The 18200-nt window shown below is 33.1% G+C and overlaps 2 protein-coding genes across 2 annotated transcripts; both read left to right on the top strand.

The window, feature by feature from the left end:
* The first annotated feature begins 5600 nt into the window (after positions 1 to 5600).
* On the top strand, positions 5601 to 8986 carry LOC110684432 (GDSL esterase/lipase 4-like). The gene is made up of 5 exons (XM_021860894.1): positions 5601 to 6002; positions 6105 to 6226; positions 7710 to 7952; positions 8078 to 8336; positions 8440 to 8986. Exons 1-5 carry the CDS (start codon positions 5744 to 5746, stop codon positions 8670 to 8672), a joined length of 1116 nt encoding a protein of 371 aa, XP_021716586.1. The 5' UTR covers positions 5601 to 5743; the 3' UTR covers positions 8673 to 8986.
* A 995-nt stretch (positions 8987 to 9981) lies between these two features.
* Positions 9982 to 13225, top strand: LOC110684431 (GDSL esterase/lipase 4-like). The gene is made up of 5 exons (XM_021860893.1): positions 9982 to 10575; positions 10734 to 10855; positions 11341 to 11574; positions 11797 to 12049; positions 12185 to 13225. Exons 1-5 carry the CDS (start codon positions 10332 to 10334, stop codon positions 12415 to 12417), a joined length of 1086 nt encoding a protein of 361 aa, XP_021716585.1. The 5' UTR covers positions 9982 to 10331; the 3' UTR covers positions 12418 to 13225.
* Positions 13226 to 18200: the final 4975 nt, after the last annotated feature.

The raw sequence follows: 18200 nt of genomic DNA, 5'->3' as shown, positions 1-18200 counted from the left end.
GCACTATAGTTACAGAATTGCCCTGCATTCTGGTGAACAAGCTGTAATCAGCTTTTGACTGAGTGTATCCAAAGGATACTAAAGAGGTGGACAACTTTTTGAACCATTGTCTGGGTGCTTGTTTGAGCCCATACAATGATTTTGTTAGCTTGCACACAAGAGTTAAATTCTTGCTTGGATTATTTCCCTGAGAATCAACTGAGATTCTGTTGCCTATTCCAGAATATACTGAAGGCATGGACATATATACATCCTCTTCAAGGTTACCATGCAAGAATGCATTTGTGACATCCATCTGAGCTGTGAACCATCCATTCATAGCTGCAACTGCTAACAAGGCTCTAACAGTTGTCATTTTTGCCACTGGGGCAAAAGTTTCACCATAATCTAGGCCATATTGTTGTCTGCAGCCAAGAATCACTACCCTTGCCTTGTGTTTCTCTATCTCACCATTAGATTTATACTTAGTTTTATAAATTTGTTTGCAACCAATCACTTTCTTTCCCTTTGGCAGAGTTGTCACTATCCAGGTCCCATTTTTTTCACATTGATCTATTTCATGATTCATTGCATCAACCTAATGTTGTTGGGTAACAACATCTCTATACAGAACTGGATCACTATTTTTCTCAAGAGTTGACATAAAACAGTAAAACTCGGGTTTTACAATTGTATCAGCCATATTTGCAATTTGTTGTCTTGACCTTTTTCCCAACTGAACATAGTCTTTCATCCAGACTGGCTCTTTTGTTGGTCTTCCACTCTGTCACATTTGAGGTTCTTGACTAATTTCTTCAGAATTTTCTGCAGTTTCTGTATTTTCAGAGTGTTGCTGTGAGCTTGTGATTTGTTCTTCCTCAGCATCAGTTTCATCATTTTCACACATATCAGTTTGTTCATCAACAAACAAATTTCTGAATTTTTCAGCCTGATTTAGAACACAAGGGACATGCTTCATATATTTGTCAAGAGAATCTTTATGGAAAGGAAAGATTGTTTCCTCAAATTTCACATCCCTGGAAACAAATATTTTCTTTGTTTCCAGTTCCATCAATCTATATCCTTTCTGTGTAGCAGGATATTTCAGGAACAAACAAGCTACCCCTCTAGGTTTAAACTTGTCTGCTACAATGCTTGGATTTGTTGCAAATGCCAAGCAACCAAATACTCTGAGATGTGAATAGTTAGGACACTTTTTGAACAACATCTCATATGGAGTTTTGTTGTTTAAGACAGAAGAAGGAAGCATGTTTATAAGATGAACAACTGTCATAGCACAGTCTCCCCAATATTCCAAGGATAACCCAGCTTGAAACCTCAAGGCCCTAGCAATTTCAAGAATGTGTCTGTGTTTTCTCTCCACTCTAGCATTTTGCTGTGGGCTATCAGCACAAGAGGTTTGGTGAACAATTCCTAACTTGTCAAAGAAAGTCTGACAGTGTTGATCATGAAACTCAAGAGCATTATCAGATCTCAGAAACTTGATTTTGCAGTTAAAATGATTTTGGACATAATTATGAAAAATCTCAAGCTTAGACAAAGACTCAAATTTTTGTTGCAGCAAATAAATCCATGTGGTTCTAGAGTAATCATCCACAATGGTGAGAAAATATCTATATTTCCCTCTGGTGCACACTCTGTATGGACCCCAGATGTCCATGTGAATCAGTTCAAAGGGAACAGAAGCATGAGATTCACTCAATTCATATGGCAATTTTGTAAACTTAGCCATGGGACAAGTTACACAAACTTGAGTATTATCCTTGATTGTCTTTTTCACACACTCAATATGCTTGAGCTTTCCCAGGGAAGCATGCCCTAGTCTATGGTGCCATATAGAAAATGGTACCAATTTTGTCTCAGATGTTGCAGACAGACTTGTGTGATGTGAGTGTTTCTCTAACTCAGAATCACCTGACAGCAGATTCATATCACTTTCAACAAGGTAATAGAGACCATTTCTAGCCTTCCCTATTCCTATAATTTTCTTTGTGATCACTTCCCTGATTACATATGTGTGACTTATGAAATGTCACTTCACATTGAGAATCCTTCAGCAACTTCTGAACTGACAGAAGATTGTGTTTAAAATTTGGCACAATCAGAACATTTTTCAGAAACAAAGAATTGGGAAGCTCAACTGTTCCCAGGTGAGTTACTCTTGCTGTATCACCTGTAGGCAAGTTGATCTTAAGACATTCTTTGCACATTCTTAGATCAATTGCCATGTTCAAGTTTGCTGTCATATGATCTGAGGCTCCTGAGTCTATTATCCACTCATATGTGGAAGACACAACAGCATTACAAGACACCATACCAGAGAAGCTATTATCCAATTCTTCATCAGTTTCACTGTCTTTAGACCCACTACCTCCTGGCAGAGCCTTAAGAAGCTGCTCAAACTGTTGCTGGGTGAGAGTTACAGTTCCTGTGTTGCTGTTTGAGGTTTGAACTGCAACAACAATCTTTGGTGCAACCCTGTTATTCCATTTATGATCCTGAAATCTGGATCCAGGCTTCACATTACACTCTTGTGTTTGTGATGCCATTTTGGATACCCAACAACAGTCCAACACTTATACTGAGAATGACCTTTTCCACCACACGCACTGCATTCAATCACTCTTTCACCACTCTTCATCTAATTGACTCTAGTGTTTCAGAATTGGTGTGCACTACAGCCCCACCACGACTGTACATGGCTGACAAAGTGAGTTTTGAACCAGACAAGTTCAGCACCTCTCTTTGGCTCTCCTCTTGTTGCAGCATAGAGCATGCTGATTCAACAGTTGGTAGAGGTGTCAACATGAGAAGCTGTGTTCTCATAGCACTAAAAATATCATCCAAGCCATTAAAAAAAATGAAAAAGCCTATTTTCTTCTTGATATTTTGATATTGTGTTCAACAAATTTCTAATCTCAGCAGAAGTTTCAGTTACAGCAGGCAAAACATTCATTGAGTCTATTTCTTCCCACAAACTAGTCATACTGGTATAATAGACATTTATAGGATTGTTGTTTTGCCTTAACTTATAGAGATCTCTATTCAACTTATACTTCCTAGACCCATTTGACATAGAAAAACGTTTTTCAAGCTGCACCCAAGTTTCTCTAGCACTATTAACATACAAGACAGATTTTTTAATAGTGTCAGACAAGCAAGCATGGATCCAGGTGATTACCATTGGGTTACATGTATCCCACTGATCTGCTTTCACAGAGTCTTGAGCATAAGTAGACCTCAAAACAGTTCCCAGAACAAACCCAATCTTCTTCTTTGCTGTGAGTGCTATCTCCATAGATCTTCTCCAAGATTTGTAGTCTGCTGCTCCAGTGAGTTTACCAACACTTATTGTGTATGACCCATCATTTGGATGCAGATAGAGAGGACTATTTGTATCAGCTGCCATAACAGGTTATAGAAAAGAGTGGAAAAGAAGAGAAGAGAAAGAGGAAATGAAAAATTTCAGCAGAGATACAGAGGATTCAAATGAGAATGCTATTCCAAGTCTGATGTTCTTAGTCCCGATTTTGCACAACCTGGCTCTAATACCATAAAGAGTAAAATATGATCGATTGTGCAAGAGGACAGAGAGAAAACAAGAGCAGAATATCAGCAGAGGGAATGTTCAGTCATTTCTCATTAATTAGCAGAAGAGCAGCACAGTGTGCTTATGTACAGCAAAAACAAAAGGGGAGGATTTCCTTACACTGAAAACAAAATAACAGCTATAAGGAACCTTCCTAGCAATTACATGACAACACAAAAAGACACAAATATCTAGCTAATCATTGCTGTAAAATAACGGCTTTGATACTCTTAGAGAAATGACTGTAATATCCTTTATTACTACACCCATAACATCCACATCATAATTCATAAAACAACAATCCATTGTACAATATACATATATATCTAAACGGTTCACTGTTTCGCCTCGATTCAATTTGGATATGTAGTGTATGTCCCTTTCTTATCCTTAAGAAACTTTCTCACCGGAAATAAAAATTGACATCCTCTTACTAATATGCGTGCAAACTAGATCGTACAATTAAATACTTTTCTCATACTCATAAATCACAAATTGCATTAAAGTAGAAAGTCAAAAGTGATACAATAGAGAAGAAGTTTCCCAAAAGAAAAAAAAAAAAAAAAATTGTAAAAGACAAAATCTGTACCAAAAACAAAATTAATAAACTAATTAATCCGTAAAACATAATCATTTAAATATTTTGGCAATACCTTTGACTCATTCTTCGTATTTTTTTGCCAGCGAAATGTATTCGTCTACACATGATCGGATTTGTGAAAAGACTGTCCAAAAAATACTTAATCAAATCTTATTAACTTATTATTTTGCACTCGTCATTATGAAATTGGTTGTTGTTCTACAGTATTCTAGCACTTTGATCAATTAATTAATCTTAATATTTATTATTTTAAGGAGGGAATATAAGCTACTAAGTATTTGTTTCGTAATATCAAAGATTGAATCAAGCATGTGATTTTATCCGACAACCTAAGTGGTACTACATACAAGCTAATGATTCACTTACCTATGATAGTTATAGATGTTTTTTTGTTTGTTATTTTTTTTATTGTTTCTAAAAATGTTAAACTCTAGTTATTATATTCTATTTAATATGAAGTATTATGTGTTAATAAAAAATATTAGTCGTTTTTTTTACAGGAAGAAAAAGAATTTCATTAGTTGAAAATATATCTTAAAATTACGCATCATGACAATTTATTAAGGCTTCATATTGATAGAGTATAAAACATATTCCTGGGCCTCAACCATCAGCTTACCCAGGAATATGTTTTATACTCTATCACATTAATATGCGATACTTTTTTTTTTTTTAATAAAATATATTACAGAATTTTATTTAGTATAGTATTTAAAATTTGGTTTGTTAAACGAGATATATCAAACTAGAGCATTTTTTGGAATAAAGAGTATAAAATATAGCCATGAATATGATGGGTGTAGATTATTTGATTTGCACCTAATATAAATAAATTATGTACTTCATCCTTAACTAATCTTGTATTATATAAGCTATTTATTTCCTCCATCCTTAACTAATCAACATATTTGTCTTCTTTAGTAACGGACGTTTAATCACTTTCTTGTGCAAAATGAAACACTATGAAATAATGTAGCATTATTAGTAAGCAAATTAGTTAAATACTCAAATCAAAGGATGTGAACTCATTAAACAAGTCAAGTAAATCAGTCAATATCACCAGACAAGTCCATAACCATGAAAAAAAAAAACTTATATCATTTTATTTATTAGTACTAGTAAAAAAAAATTAGACTCGACCTCAAACAAGCAAAGTAAACCCGACAACATTGTGGTGCAAGACCATAGCAAGACTAGCAAGGAGCAAAAAAATTAAATTTGTTAAAAAAGGCAGCTAACCAGATTCAATTACCTGACATCCTCAAGTACTCACACATGTATTCCCCACTTGAATTAATTAAGCCAAATTATGTATTAAAAGACTCGCTAATAAGTTTAATTATGTTGGGGGCCCTGCGCCATCGCACAAGTTGCACCACTTTACCTCTTGTGATGCAGTTGTCGGACACCAATCCACATTCCCACGTCTCTAACAAAGCATAAACGTGTTCTCAATAGCCAATTCTATTACACCTTTACCAACCATTTTCAAGAAATATAACAATACAAGTTGGTTTTTATGCGCAAACTTAGCATACTTGACATTATTCTTCATGGCAGCAGCAACAACAACAACAGCAAGAAGTAGTAACATTTTGCCTACACTATATGCAACACTACTCATTGTATCCCTTACTACTTGCAATGCCAAGAATCTCTTATACGTGTTCGGCGATTCGCTATTCGATGCCGGTATGACTTTGTACACCGGTGTTGCGGGAGATGGTGCTGAATTCTGGCCTTATGGTCGGACTTACTTTAAGAAGCCTGCTGGGAGGTATTGTGATGGGCGTGTCATCCCGGATTTCTTAGGTACTTATTTCGAATCAACAAAATAAATTTTTAAAATGAGTTGTTGTATAAATGTTGTTTGATTAGTCCAGAGTCATATGTTTATGGTACTTGTTTTGGCAGCTGAATATGCGGGGTGGCCGCATCTGCAGCCGTATTTGCAACCAGGGTTTGATGATTATACCAAAGGAACTAGTTTTGCTGCTGCTAGTGCTTGTGTTCTGGTTGAAACTCGTCCTGGAAAGGTAATTTTTTTTTTTTTTAAAGAAAAAATTGATCTTATTTTTTGAAAATGAGTATGGAAATATAAATTGGTACTCCCTCCGTTTCATTTTCTATGGCGGCGCCATGGTTATTAAGCGAAATTATGATTGGGATTATTGTGAACACATGTTTATAGAATTATGAAGAGTTAGGGTTAAAGATTAGGTGTAGTAAATCAGAATTGAATTGGTTTTTGGAAGAGAGAAAAAGTGGGATGATTGGAGTTGATCTCTTAGTTTGATGCAATCGGCGAGGAATTGGGATCAGTGGATGAGACTTACTAGATCTTTTCAAAAATAACCTTGGATCGGAGTTTCTGGGAATTCGATCAGAAGTGAATTTTCGATCAAGTTCTGTAAACAGGCAGTTAGGGAAAAATTTGGAGTATTGGCGTAGTTTGGAAAAGATCAATGCGAAAATTTTGGAGTATTTTGAGTTTTTTGTACAGCTTTAGTAAGTTCAAGGGATTCAAATGAGGCTGAGTTTGCTCATAGCTATTCTTTTTGCTCTAGTTTCAGTATGTGTAAATGGATTCAATCAATGAATGGGTGTTGTTGTTGCGGCTTTAATGTATGTGATGGGTTCGTATGAGGCTGAATTTTTGCTATCTTGTTTTTGCTCTGGAAACCTAGGACAAATGAAAACACACAAAGTGCCTCGGAGTTGGCAAATTTATTGGCAAAAGATGCAGAACATCATCGGAGTCTTCAAAAAGAGCAGGATCCTTGATGAATGAAAGAGGCCGAGTGGATGGGATTGATGTCGATCACATGGCTTTAATATTTTAATCTGGATGTTTAGGGACTTAAGGAAGGAAGGAGGCACTTGCCTTGAATGTGGTTTTGATAGACATTTGATCAAACAGTTGGTGAGCATGAACAGCTATGATATGTGGCACCCAACATGAATTGTTGATGATAAAATCAATGGCCAAATGCTGTAAGACAAGTTTTGGGATATGAAGCTGTTTTCGGTACTTACATTAAGAGTGGATTATTTAGATCAACAATGTTATCAAGAGCAATCAACACTAGATGTTTGGTCTCAATATTTAGTGAACCTTATAATATGAGAACAAGGGAGTTGTAGTACATAGTTACAAACGAGTACTAGGTAAAAAGTGGAAATACAAGTACTTGTATACATTTGGGCATCCTTAAGAAACAGGACAGTTTAACCACTTTCATCTCAAAACCAATTGGTAATAGAATAAATTGCTCGTTAAATGAACACACGAGTGTTATGTGTACTTCATGAGTTACTTTCAGAGGATTTAGCCGATACACTTCATGCTACTATGCTAGCACCAAGTATGGAATACATAACTGATTATAATCTACTTTACAAAATGCATTGCAATAATCTCAACATGAAGATACATTTTCTTTAGTCAATCATAATTTAACTTGATTATTTTGTTCATAGATTGTCTCACATTTTTTTACTTCTTTTTTTGCCTGCCAGATAAATTTGGCTTTGCAAATGTACTACTTTGTTCAAATGGTGCGAAAATTGAAACAGCAAGTTGGAGAATCAGAGGGCAACAAGCTGTTATCTAAGGCAGTCTACTTGATTGACATCGGAGGAAATGACTACTTTAGCATTTTTGAGCCGAATAAGACTAACCTTCCACAGCTTCCTCTCAATCCTCAGTCCAAGAAAGCTTACGTTAATCTGATACTCAGTGAACTCACCACCCACATTTATGTAAGAACTCCTAATCCTTCTTTCTTCTAATAAATAGCTTTGTTAAGTTGGACTTATTTCAAACAAAATAAGTTCAATATAACTAACAAGTGACTTTGTTTATGTTTATGCTTTTATTTTTTTAGACACTTTACAACAAAGGAGCACGGAAATTTGCATTTCCTAACATTGGTCCTCTAGGGCACTTCCCCTCAATGAAGACCCTTTGTATGCTACGACCCGAAAAGAGCTGTTTAGCTGATCTAGACGAGCTAGCTAGGATGCATAACGCTGCATTTGCTAAGCTGGCTAACAAATTGCAAAAACGATTACCAGGGTTCAAATACTCAATATACGACTTCTACACCGCTGTAGATCTCCGTGTCCTCAATGCTTATAGTTATGGTACGTTTATGTTTTAACACCCTTATAACAACAAAAGAAGACAATCTAAAATAGTATGCGTGACTATATGACTTACATTTTTCATGTCAATAATGTATGATAGGATTTAAGGAAAGTATAACAGCATGCTGTGGAAGTGGAATGTACAACGGTGACTTCACTTGCCAAAAGACGGAGCACAGCTTCTCAGCTTGTAGTAATCCACCCGATTATTTGTGGTTTGATGCCGGTCATCCTACCGAGAAAGCCAACCAGCAATTTGCATATGAAATGTGGTCGGGAGGACTCGACGTTGTAGCTCCTTACAACCTGAAGAGTTTGTTGGCCATGAGTTGAATTAAAGCTTCACACATTGCTGGTAGCAATCGATGAAACAAGGTGTCATTCGATAATAATAGTGAGATATATACTACTTGTAGCATGTGCGGAAAAAGTTGTCACATTTGCTGTTTGTATTACTTGGTAAATGTTATCATTATACCGTTTGTAGATTGAGTGCTTAGGAAAAGTATGAAAATAGTCCAACAATTGTAAAGGGCATGTAAAATTGTGTCATTTTTTTTTGTCATGAAGGTCTTAGGAAGACAATATAACTAGTATTTCCAAATGGAATCCAAATATTTATTCAACAAAGATTCTTTTTATCTTTAGTCTTGAGTTACTAGAAGAATTTTAGCATTAATATATCTTGCAATACTATATACTTGTAATTCATTGACTAATTGATACAATGGGTTTGATGGCTTAACACAAACCTTATATTCTTGAATTTAGACTGGGGCTGATCAGTTTGAGCAACAAAATTTTGGGCCTATAGCTATTGTTCCCGCCCAATGATATGAGTTCTCTCGCAACACTCAACAAGTAGGCCTTCAGGCCCAAAAAGATCAGCAGCAACAGCAAAGTTTTAATGATTCACCCCCCCAACCCCTCCCTTTAATATACTATACTTATAAATTTGTAATAATTTTTTTTTTTTTGGAAACCAATTATAAATTTGTAATATTAATATGAGGAGAATATAGAATATTAGGTTTGGTTGAACGAATCAGATCAGATCAGATCAATTAATAAACCTTGATTATCTTGTCACATGGATGATGATGGGTACCAGACTATCAGCCCATATGACATTTTTATTTTTTATGCATTTATTTAAGCATTTTGCTTTCTTAGTTGCCATGATATGATGATAGGTTTTTTTTTTTTTTTTTTTTTTTTTTTAATATTTAAAAGTAAAAACTATAAAATGTGGATATTTCTTCCTTTTTTTTTACTCCCATGTACTTGACTTCTTCCGTCTAACCTATTGATGACATATTGACATAAGGTAATGATGTATTATACTCCATAATACCTATAAATTAAATTGATGTCAACCATTGAGCTATTCATAATTTCATATGTATAAGGGGGAAAATATTTAAAATGTACTTCCAATTGTTTAGCCAATAAACACGGTAAATTGATAATCAGCTAGATATAATGTAGTAAATGGAACATGGACTGTTTCAAATTTTCAATTCACAAGTTGTATATTTTCAATTTTACCGTATAAATATTTCTTATGGAGTAATTATTATGTTTTTTTTTATAATACATACATTATAACAAATTGATATTAATAAACGATTTAAATACTCAATAGTTCAATACTAATAAGACTACTCGTTTTACTGCAAATAGGCCATTAATTTCAACCTAATAAGGATAGGATTAGTCCCCATAATCTACCATTAAACATGATACAGTCTCTAATCATTAAGCATAAATCATAAGATATGGTGTTTCATGAATTAAAAATGGACCGCACATAGTACGGTAGAATGCATACCACGTCCTAATAATTAATCACTAACGTGCTTCCATTTAATCAAACTCTGTATCATACATTATTTCACCCAATTTTACACTCCAAAATTTAACCAAAAAAAATATAACAAATAAAGCTGGTCTATTCTTGATGCACAAAATTAAACACATTGACTTTTTTTCATGGGAAGAAGAACAAGGACCATATTGCTAACATTGGCGCTATATGCAACTCTACTCTTTACCACCTCCAATGCCCAAGCCAAGACTCCCTTATTCGTGTTCGGCGATTCGCTCTACGATGGCGGTATGACCTTGTACAACGGTATCGAGGGGGCCGGTGCCGAGTTTTGGCCTTATGGTGATACTTACTTCAAGAGACCTGCTGGGAGGTATAGTGATGGTCGTGTAATCCCAGATTTCTTAGGTATGTATATATATTGCTACCTTTACAATTTGTTCACTATGTTTTGTTTTAATTAAGCAATCACCTCCCTAACATATATTGTTATCTAAAGTTAAATAAGCTCTGTGATTCGAGTGATTTTCATTGATCAATACGTGTATGTGCACATGTTATGGCAGCTCAATATGTGGGTTTGCCATTTTTGCGGCCATATTTGCAACCAGGGCTTGAGGACTTTACCCAAGGAATTAATTTTGCATCTGCAAGTGCTTGTGTGCTGGTTGAAACTCGTCCAGGAACGGTATTACTTTTTTTTAATTTTTCCTATTATTATTTGCTAAATTTACGTTTTGTGTCATTTTTAAATTTTGGGCAGTGCGCATTTAATCATTTATATAGAAAATGAAAATATATGGAGAAAGATTGGAACTGGGAGAAGCTCTTACTAATTGAGTTATCCTTCACTCTCAATTACATTTCTTCTAAAAGAATTTCTAACTTATGGCCTTAAAAAGTGCTCGTTTTCATTTTTAAGACAAGTTTTAATAAAGGCTGCTCAAATTCAATTTAGGATTAAAATACATTTAAATAGGTTTGTTTATTGAAGTTTTGGCCTAGTGATTATGATTTGGGATATCCGAAAAAATAAATTAAATTCATCTAGTACTTCTGTAGTTACTATATACTTCATAATACATTTCAATAATCTCAACATAAGGTACCATTTTACATTATTGAGTATCAAAATTTGATTTAAATCATTTTGTTCATACGTTTTTGTTCCAGATAAATTTGGCAAGGCAAATGTACTATTTCAACCAGATGTTTCATCGATTGAAACTACAAGTTGGAGAATTTGAGGCTAATAAGATAATATCCAAAGCAGTTTACTTGTTTAACATTGGAGGAAATGACTTATTTAGCCTTTTCGAGACGAATAGGGAAGGATTCCCTCTCTCCCCTTTTTTGAAGAGAGACTACGTGAACCAGATACTTGGTAACCTTACCAATCACATTTACGTAAGATTTCTTAAATCCAATTTCTACTTTTAAATGTAATTTCTACTTTAGTTTGTTGTGATTTAAAGAGTTAGCTTCATATTTAATTGATTATATGTCAAGAAATTTTAACGTACATGGTTCTGTCAAACATAACCTATACTCAAAGTCTTACAAACCTCGGATTAATCATTCAAACTATTCAACTAATGATGTTGTCTATGTATATCCTCGATTATATAGACAATCTACAGCCAAGGAGGAAGGAAGTTTGCGTTCCAAAATGTAGGACCTATTGGGTGCATGCCATCAATGAAGTCTATGCTACACTATGATGGAAGTTGTCTCGAGGAGCCATTAGAGCTAGCCAGGATGTACAACGCTGAATTCGCGACACTAGCTAATCGATTGCAATACCGTTTACCAGGGTTCAAATACACAATATATGACTTCCACACCTCCTTGCACATCCGTGTCTTAAATGGCAATAGATTTGGTACGTCTATGTTTCAATTCCCTTTTTATCACACGTCCTAAATTAAAAATAGTACTCTGTATATGTAACTATAATATATGTACGTATGTCTTAGGATCTACTTTTATAATTCATCACCTAATTTATGAATGATAGGATTCAAGGAAAGTGAAACAGCATGTTGTGGAAGTGGACCCTTCAACGGTGGCTTCACTTGCCAGAAGGAAGGGCATAGCTTCTCAATTTGTAGCAATCCAGCCGACTATTTATGGTTCGATGCAGGGCATACTACCGATAGAGCTAACGAGCAATTCGCGAGTGAATTTTGGTTGGGAGGACCCAACGTCGTTGCTCCTTATAACTTGCAGAGTTTCTTGGCCATGAGTTGATTAAACCTCTTCACATAGCTAGTTGCAACTGACCAAGCAAAGGTCCATCTGCTCAATTAGACCTCCTACTATATACTCCCTTCATTTGATAATTATAATCTATATTTTGCAAGTTTTGGCAAAAGAAATTTACATTACACAAATCACTAGTATTAGGGCTAGTAATAGAATAGTTGTCCAGGTGAACATGTACAATTGTGTCATATTCTTCTTAGTCACGAGGTTTCAACCGTGAGAAAAAATTTTCATTTTTTTTTTTTTTTTTTTTTTTGTGTGAGAGATCCACAATCCCAGAATCCACTGAAATCGGGAGGGAATGTCTAACCACTTGAGTTATCCCTAATTGTCATGAAAAAATATTCTTAGTCTACATATGTTTAGGGTAATGTAACTATTAGTTTAAGACAGAAAATTTAGAAATGTATACTATTTTTTTCAAATATTATTTTTATATGTAGTTTTGAGCTAAAAAAGGTTTAGCAACACTAAATTCTTGAATCAGTAATTGATCATGTATGATGGGCCTCGGCAGTTAACGAATGGCAAAACATATTGGGCCAGTGGATGTTGTACTTCGGCCCAATAATATAAGCGGTCTACCAAAAATATGGGCTTCTGGCCCAATAGGATCGACAACATGTGAAGTCCAGCAAAAGTTTAGCCCTTTAATACAACAACAACGCATCCCTTTACTAATATTGATTTTTTTTTTGAATTTTTAATATGAAATGTTAAGCTATATTCCACTATAAATTTTGGAATATATATATCTTCCTATTTTGTGTCAAAAAAAAAAAATATTCCACTATAAATTCAAAGCTATACACATGCAATGTGCTATGTTTGATTTATTTTTGACTTGTTTTAGACGACGACATAAGTTCATAAACTTTAATACGTGAAAGCAATTTAAATAATTCAAGTAAAAACAAATTACTAGAAAATAAAACGTTAATGTATACGTCTAGTGTGAATTTCACGTTGTATTCTTTCGTCGCCTTATGTTTAGATTTAATAGTTGCATGATGAATTATGATTACATTTCCTGACATTTCTACTCAAGGAGAATGATAGAAATAAACCTAGAGAAAGATTATTTTCTTTCTTCTATAAATTTTTTTACCATATCTTGCATTTCATTGTGTATATCGTTGCTTCACTTGTCATGAAAGAATATGGTTGTCATAATTAAAGATCTCTAGTTCTCTATTGATTGAACAAATGATTATTTACTATGTTTTCATGCTTTTCTCCCTATCTAGTTTCTTGTACGAGGTAAAAGACATAAAAGAAGAGTATATTGTAATATTTTCAAAACAGATTTTAATTTCTAAATTTAAAATAAACTTTGTACACCTCCATGTTTTTATGTTCTTTGCACTTTGGCTTTTAACATTGATCATAAACACATAAACTCCGCTTTGATCATCGTTTGTAATTTATATACTTCGTATAAGGAAAACTATATTCATGTGCAAATTAGTTGATTAAATTTATCTCAATGTATACAAGTATTTTTAGGAAATCAATTTAAAAAATTTTTTACTAGAGATTTTATCAGTCAAATTTATAGATTGACAATTACGAAAATGTTAAGTTTAAAGAACGTTTATCGATTGTATTTTACTCCCCACGTCAATCGATTGTATCTTGCTCACCACTACTAATGATTGGTCATCCAAAATACTTCATTCGTTTAGAGTTGCTCTCACTTGTGAAGTACAATTATTTGAGCCACCAAATGGCAATAATATATGAAGGAATAAAAAGTATAGTATAGCATAGCACGTTTACTATATTATTAATTAAATTTTGTAAGTATTATAATTTGGACGTAGTATTGTCATTTTCTAAACCATCACAATTCTTCCACTATGAAAAACACGAAAATGACTTATTTCCAATAGTTACAAAGGACAAAATAAAAAAAATCTTTTACAACTTTACTCTAACCTTATGTAGTAATTTATGTCTAGACCTAAGAAACTTGGCCTTATGTAACTAACACGTAGCTTTTCACCCCTATCCTTATCTTAGCTTTCACCTTCTTGAACACTCCGTATATTTGTCCTCATTTTGGCCTTCACATGCTAAGAATCATTTATAGATCAAAGTATCTTAGTGAGATTAATCAAAAGTTTAAGTTGATGGTTGAAGTCCGTTTTATATACTCTATCATACCCTCTCATATAACAGCTCATTGAGTTTGAAGTGTGGATATAACATAGACCACACCATGCCCAGCATTTAATAATCCACTTTGAAATAAGAGGGGGATGAGGTTTGACTTTTAACATGTTAAAAGACTAACTCAACTAAAAACTGGAGTTAATGGTTGAGATCCATGAATATATATATATACTCCTTTTATTATTATTTTTTTGAGGGAACCCATGAATATGTTTTTATATGCTCTATTAGAGTGAAATAATGTTAAAAATTATGCTAGTAGATGATATGATGTGTCTAAATTTTCAAACAATTTACACTTACCTTAATATATAGTGCTCACTTACCTTGTTGTGAATCTATTAATTATGTTGATCTGATGATGAAATCAATGTGAAAAATTAAGTACTATTACGCGACGTAATATATATTGTTTTATTATGCACCTTAAGTGTTGTCTAAACTAAAAATAGTCTAAACTAAATATAATAAAGATCTGATCTTGAAAAATTATATCATCAACCAATAGTACTCGTATTGATTAGGAAATGATGATTTAATTTTCAACAATCAGTATAGTATAACAATCAAGGAGACAACGAACTATTTCAAAGGGTGGAAAATAGCATCAAATATATACTATAATCTAGTTAATTTGCAATCATTAATCAAGTTTGCCTTTGCTTTCTTTTGCCATAAAAACTACTAATACAAGAATAATACAGTATATACAATAAACTTGGTATAAAGAATTTTCAAAGAAATGAAGCAACTTTTGAAAGAGAAAATTCAATAAACTTCCAAGAGGACGAATTAGGATGTCTGGCTGCTTTGCTTTTCTAGAGTACAGGTAGGCTTAGACAAAGAAGATTCTTTTCCTGAATTGATGACACACATTATTTAAAGTATGGTGGATTAGTCTTTTTCAAAACAAGACAAGGGATATATATTAAATTATAAAGAACATAACACACATAGTATATAAAATTATACTCCGTAACATATATACTAGAAAGGTATAATAAGGCAAACAAAAAGAAATACGAAGTATTAAACTTTCGTTGTAGGAAACTCCTAATGCATATTTAGTGGATAAATTAAAAATATTAAATTACAATTGATTAAGATACAACATATAATTAACATTAACAATCTAGTCAGTTGTGTAATTGATTTCTTGATAGATGTTCCATAGTCCATAGATCATGCAACGTACGTGGTATAAATTATTAAATTATAGACCTAAATACGGAGTAGTATATATTGTATTACTTAGATCAGCCAACAAAAGATTTGCTCCGTCTAAACTAAAGAAACTCTTGAGTTCGTTTTGGCTTTGAAAATGTAGAAAGCTTGGTGTGTAGTAAGGGCTTTCTAATTTCTATGGCTAAAAGCTTAGTTAGACTTGAATCCTTTATCGTCGAAGTCTAGTTACAGCTTATAATCATAATTTTTCAAATACTAAATCCCGAAAAAGCTATACAATCTACTAAACAAAAAAACATTTAATTATATCCATTCACTAGTGCTATCTCGTGCATTTTTTGTAGTAAAGTTATTCATATATCTCGTATATTAGCATATGATTTCTTATCTAAAAACTCGGTAGTTTACACATCATCACAAAAACCAAAAAATAAAATCCATGCACCAGACGGTGGTCCAAAAAAATGAATGTTTTACAAGGAAATTTTTGGGGTTACGAAGAATGCTCCACCTAAACTATATTCAAATGGGGGGGGGGGGGGGGCGATACATTTGGTTGAGTGGGCCCGTTCATGCAGCAGCCAGCGGGGTGGCTTTACGCAACTCAACTTCACCCATAAGTCCTTTCAAGCCCAACAAGCCCGGCCCGCTTCCTCTAAAATCAACTTCCTTTATTTCTTCTTGCTTCCTCCCTAGTTTATTGTCCTCTAATCTATACCCAATTCCTTTGGTACTTTTTCCTTAACACTTGTGCTTTCTTCTTTATTTCGGGACCCTTTGCTAAAAGCATTGGAATATTATTAATTGGACCACTTTTTACAATTTTTTTTTAATTGGGTGTTAGAATTTGATTTATTGGATTTTTTTTTTATTTAAAAATAAATAAATTATGATGAGTAGTTGATAAGATATTTACTATATCTTACCCAACTAGGATTAGCATATTTTCATTAAACCACTTTATGGAGACATTATTATAAACTTAATCATATGATTCATGAACTTAAACTAATTCCCTAGCTTATTCCTACCACATGTGTTTATTAGAAAAGTTGTAACTCTAGCTTCACAAGGTTGACTACTTTATCTACCATGTGAATATGTGATTTATGCATGCAAATTACATACAATTAATTAACTAGTACTACTATATAACTAATGTTGTTATTAGTCGTTGAATTGTACTCTGTATTAGTTAGTTGGTTCATGAAAGGTGCAAAGACTTAATCCTGATCGGATCGGAGTACCTTTTTCAAAATTTTAACTCTCGTTATAATTAATAATTAGTTTATAATTCGGTATGTAAGGAAATCATTAGGAAATAAAAAATCATTGAGGTAAATTAGAAATAACAGCATATCAACCCTATAATACTTTAAATATATGTATATACATTAGAGAATGAATATACAATCAATGTAATAAAAACTATAACCAAAAATAAACAAATTAAAGAGTATCCAAGTAGCACAAAACAACTTAATACATAAATAAAATGATTTATATAAAAAATAAAATCGATTTCATAATTATCGTTCATGTTATCTCATTCTAATCTTGTTGCTAATTGTTAGTTACAGTATACTCCAAAAACGAGAGTAAAGATAACATAACATTTTAAATTTTCTTAATTGATAAGATTCGTTCGTGCTATGATTAAACCAAAAAAAAAAAAAAGTCCAAGCTAAGGGTAATAATCTAATTAATTAATTAAGGATTTTCCAAAGAAAAAAAGGCTAAAAAAGAATCGAAAAGTATAAATTATTTTGGGGGTGCTTAGCCATCATATGAATTATTGACCCATAACAACCCATTCTTGTTTTGCAGAGCCAGCGGAATGTTTGATAATATGCATGCATGGATTTATTAGAGGGACAAGAATATAGCATAACCACATGCATAATTGTGTAAAGCATATACTATAATTAATAATGTTAGTTGTAATTTTGTGGTGGTTGAATTAATTAATTAATTAATTAATCAATAATCTTATCTTATACAAGTATGTGTATGTATATTACTAGTACTACTACTACATGTCTACATTACTTCTGCACTACAAGATCAATTTGCATACTTTTGTAAGAGAATAATCCGATCCTATACATGATTATTGACGTACTTTATTGAGCAAATTATAAATATAATTTCATCTATTTATTAAAGAGTTTGTTTGACTTTATGTTCATCATAAATAAAAGCCAAATTGAATTCAGATTACCATTATTAGTCGTGGTTGACAGTTACTTTATCATAATAATCTCTCAGTCCGAACTTAATATTTATGCAACCATCTACTTCTCCATTTAAGTAGGGTCGCATTAGAAATACTAGTCATAATTTTCTTTTAATTTAGAACATATGACATGCTCTAATTTGTTTAGAAATATTACATTTGTTTAATGAAA

Source organism: Chenopodium quinoa, unplaced genomic scaffold, assembly GCF_001683475.1.
Source record: "Chenopodium quinoa cultivar QQ74 unplaced genomic scaffold, ASM168347v1, whole genome shotgun sequence".
Taxonomy (NCBI): Eukaryota; Viridiplantae; Streptophyta; class Magnoliopsida; order Caryophyllales; family Amaranthaceae; genus Chenopodium; species Chenopodium quinoa.
This window is presented reverse-complemented; position numbering and strand designations above follow the sequence as displayed.

What these genes read in the sequence shown, in the direction of transcription:
- LOC110684432 (XM_021860894.1), top strand. Translation starts at nt 5,744, where the DNA reads ATGGCAGCAGCAACAACAACAACAGCAAGAAGTAGTAACATTTTGCCT. An exon ending in AACTCACCACCCACATTTAT is followed by an intron (nt 7,953 to 8,077) that starts GTAAGAACTCCT and finishes TTATTTTTTTAG; the next exon opens with ACACTTTACAACAAAGGAGC. An exon ending in CCTCAATGCTTATAGTTATG is followed by an intron (nt 8,337 to 8,439) that starts GTACGTTTATGT and finishes AATGTATGATAG; the next exon opens with GATTTAAGGAAAGTATAACA.
- LOC110684431 (XM_021860893.1), top strand. Translation starts at nt 10,332, where the DNA reads ATGGGAAGAAGAACAAGGACCATATTGCTAACATTGGCGCTATATGCA. An exon ending in ACCTTACCAATCACATTTAC is followed by an intron (nt 11,575 to 11,796) that starts GTAAGATTTCTT and finishes TCGATTATATAG; the next exon opens with ACAATCTACAGCCAAGGAGG. An exon ending in CTTAAATGGCAATAGATTTG is followed by an intron (nt 12,050 to 12,184) that starts GTACGTCTATGT and finishes TATGAATGATAG; the next exon opens with GATTCAAGGAAAGTGAAACA.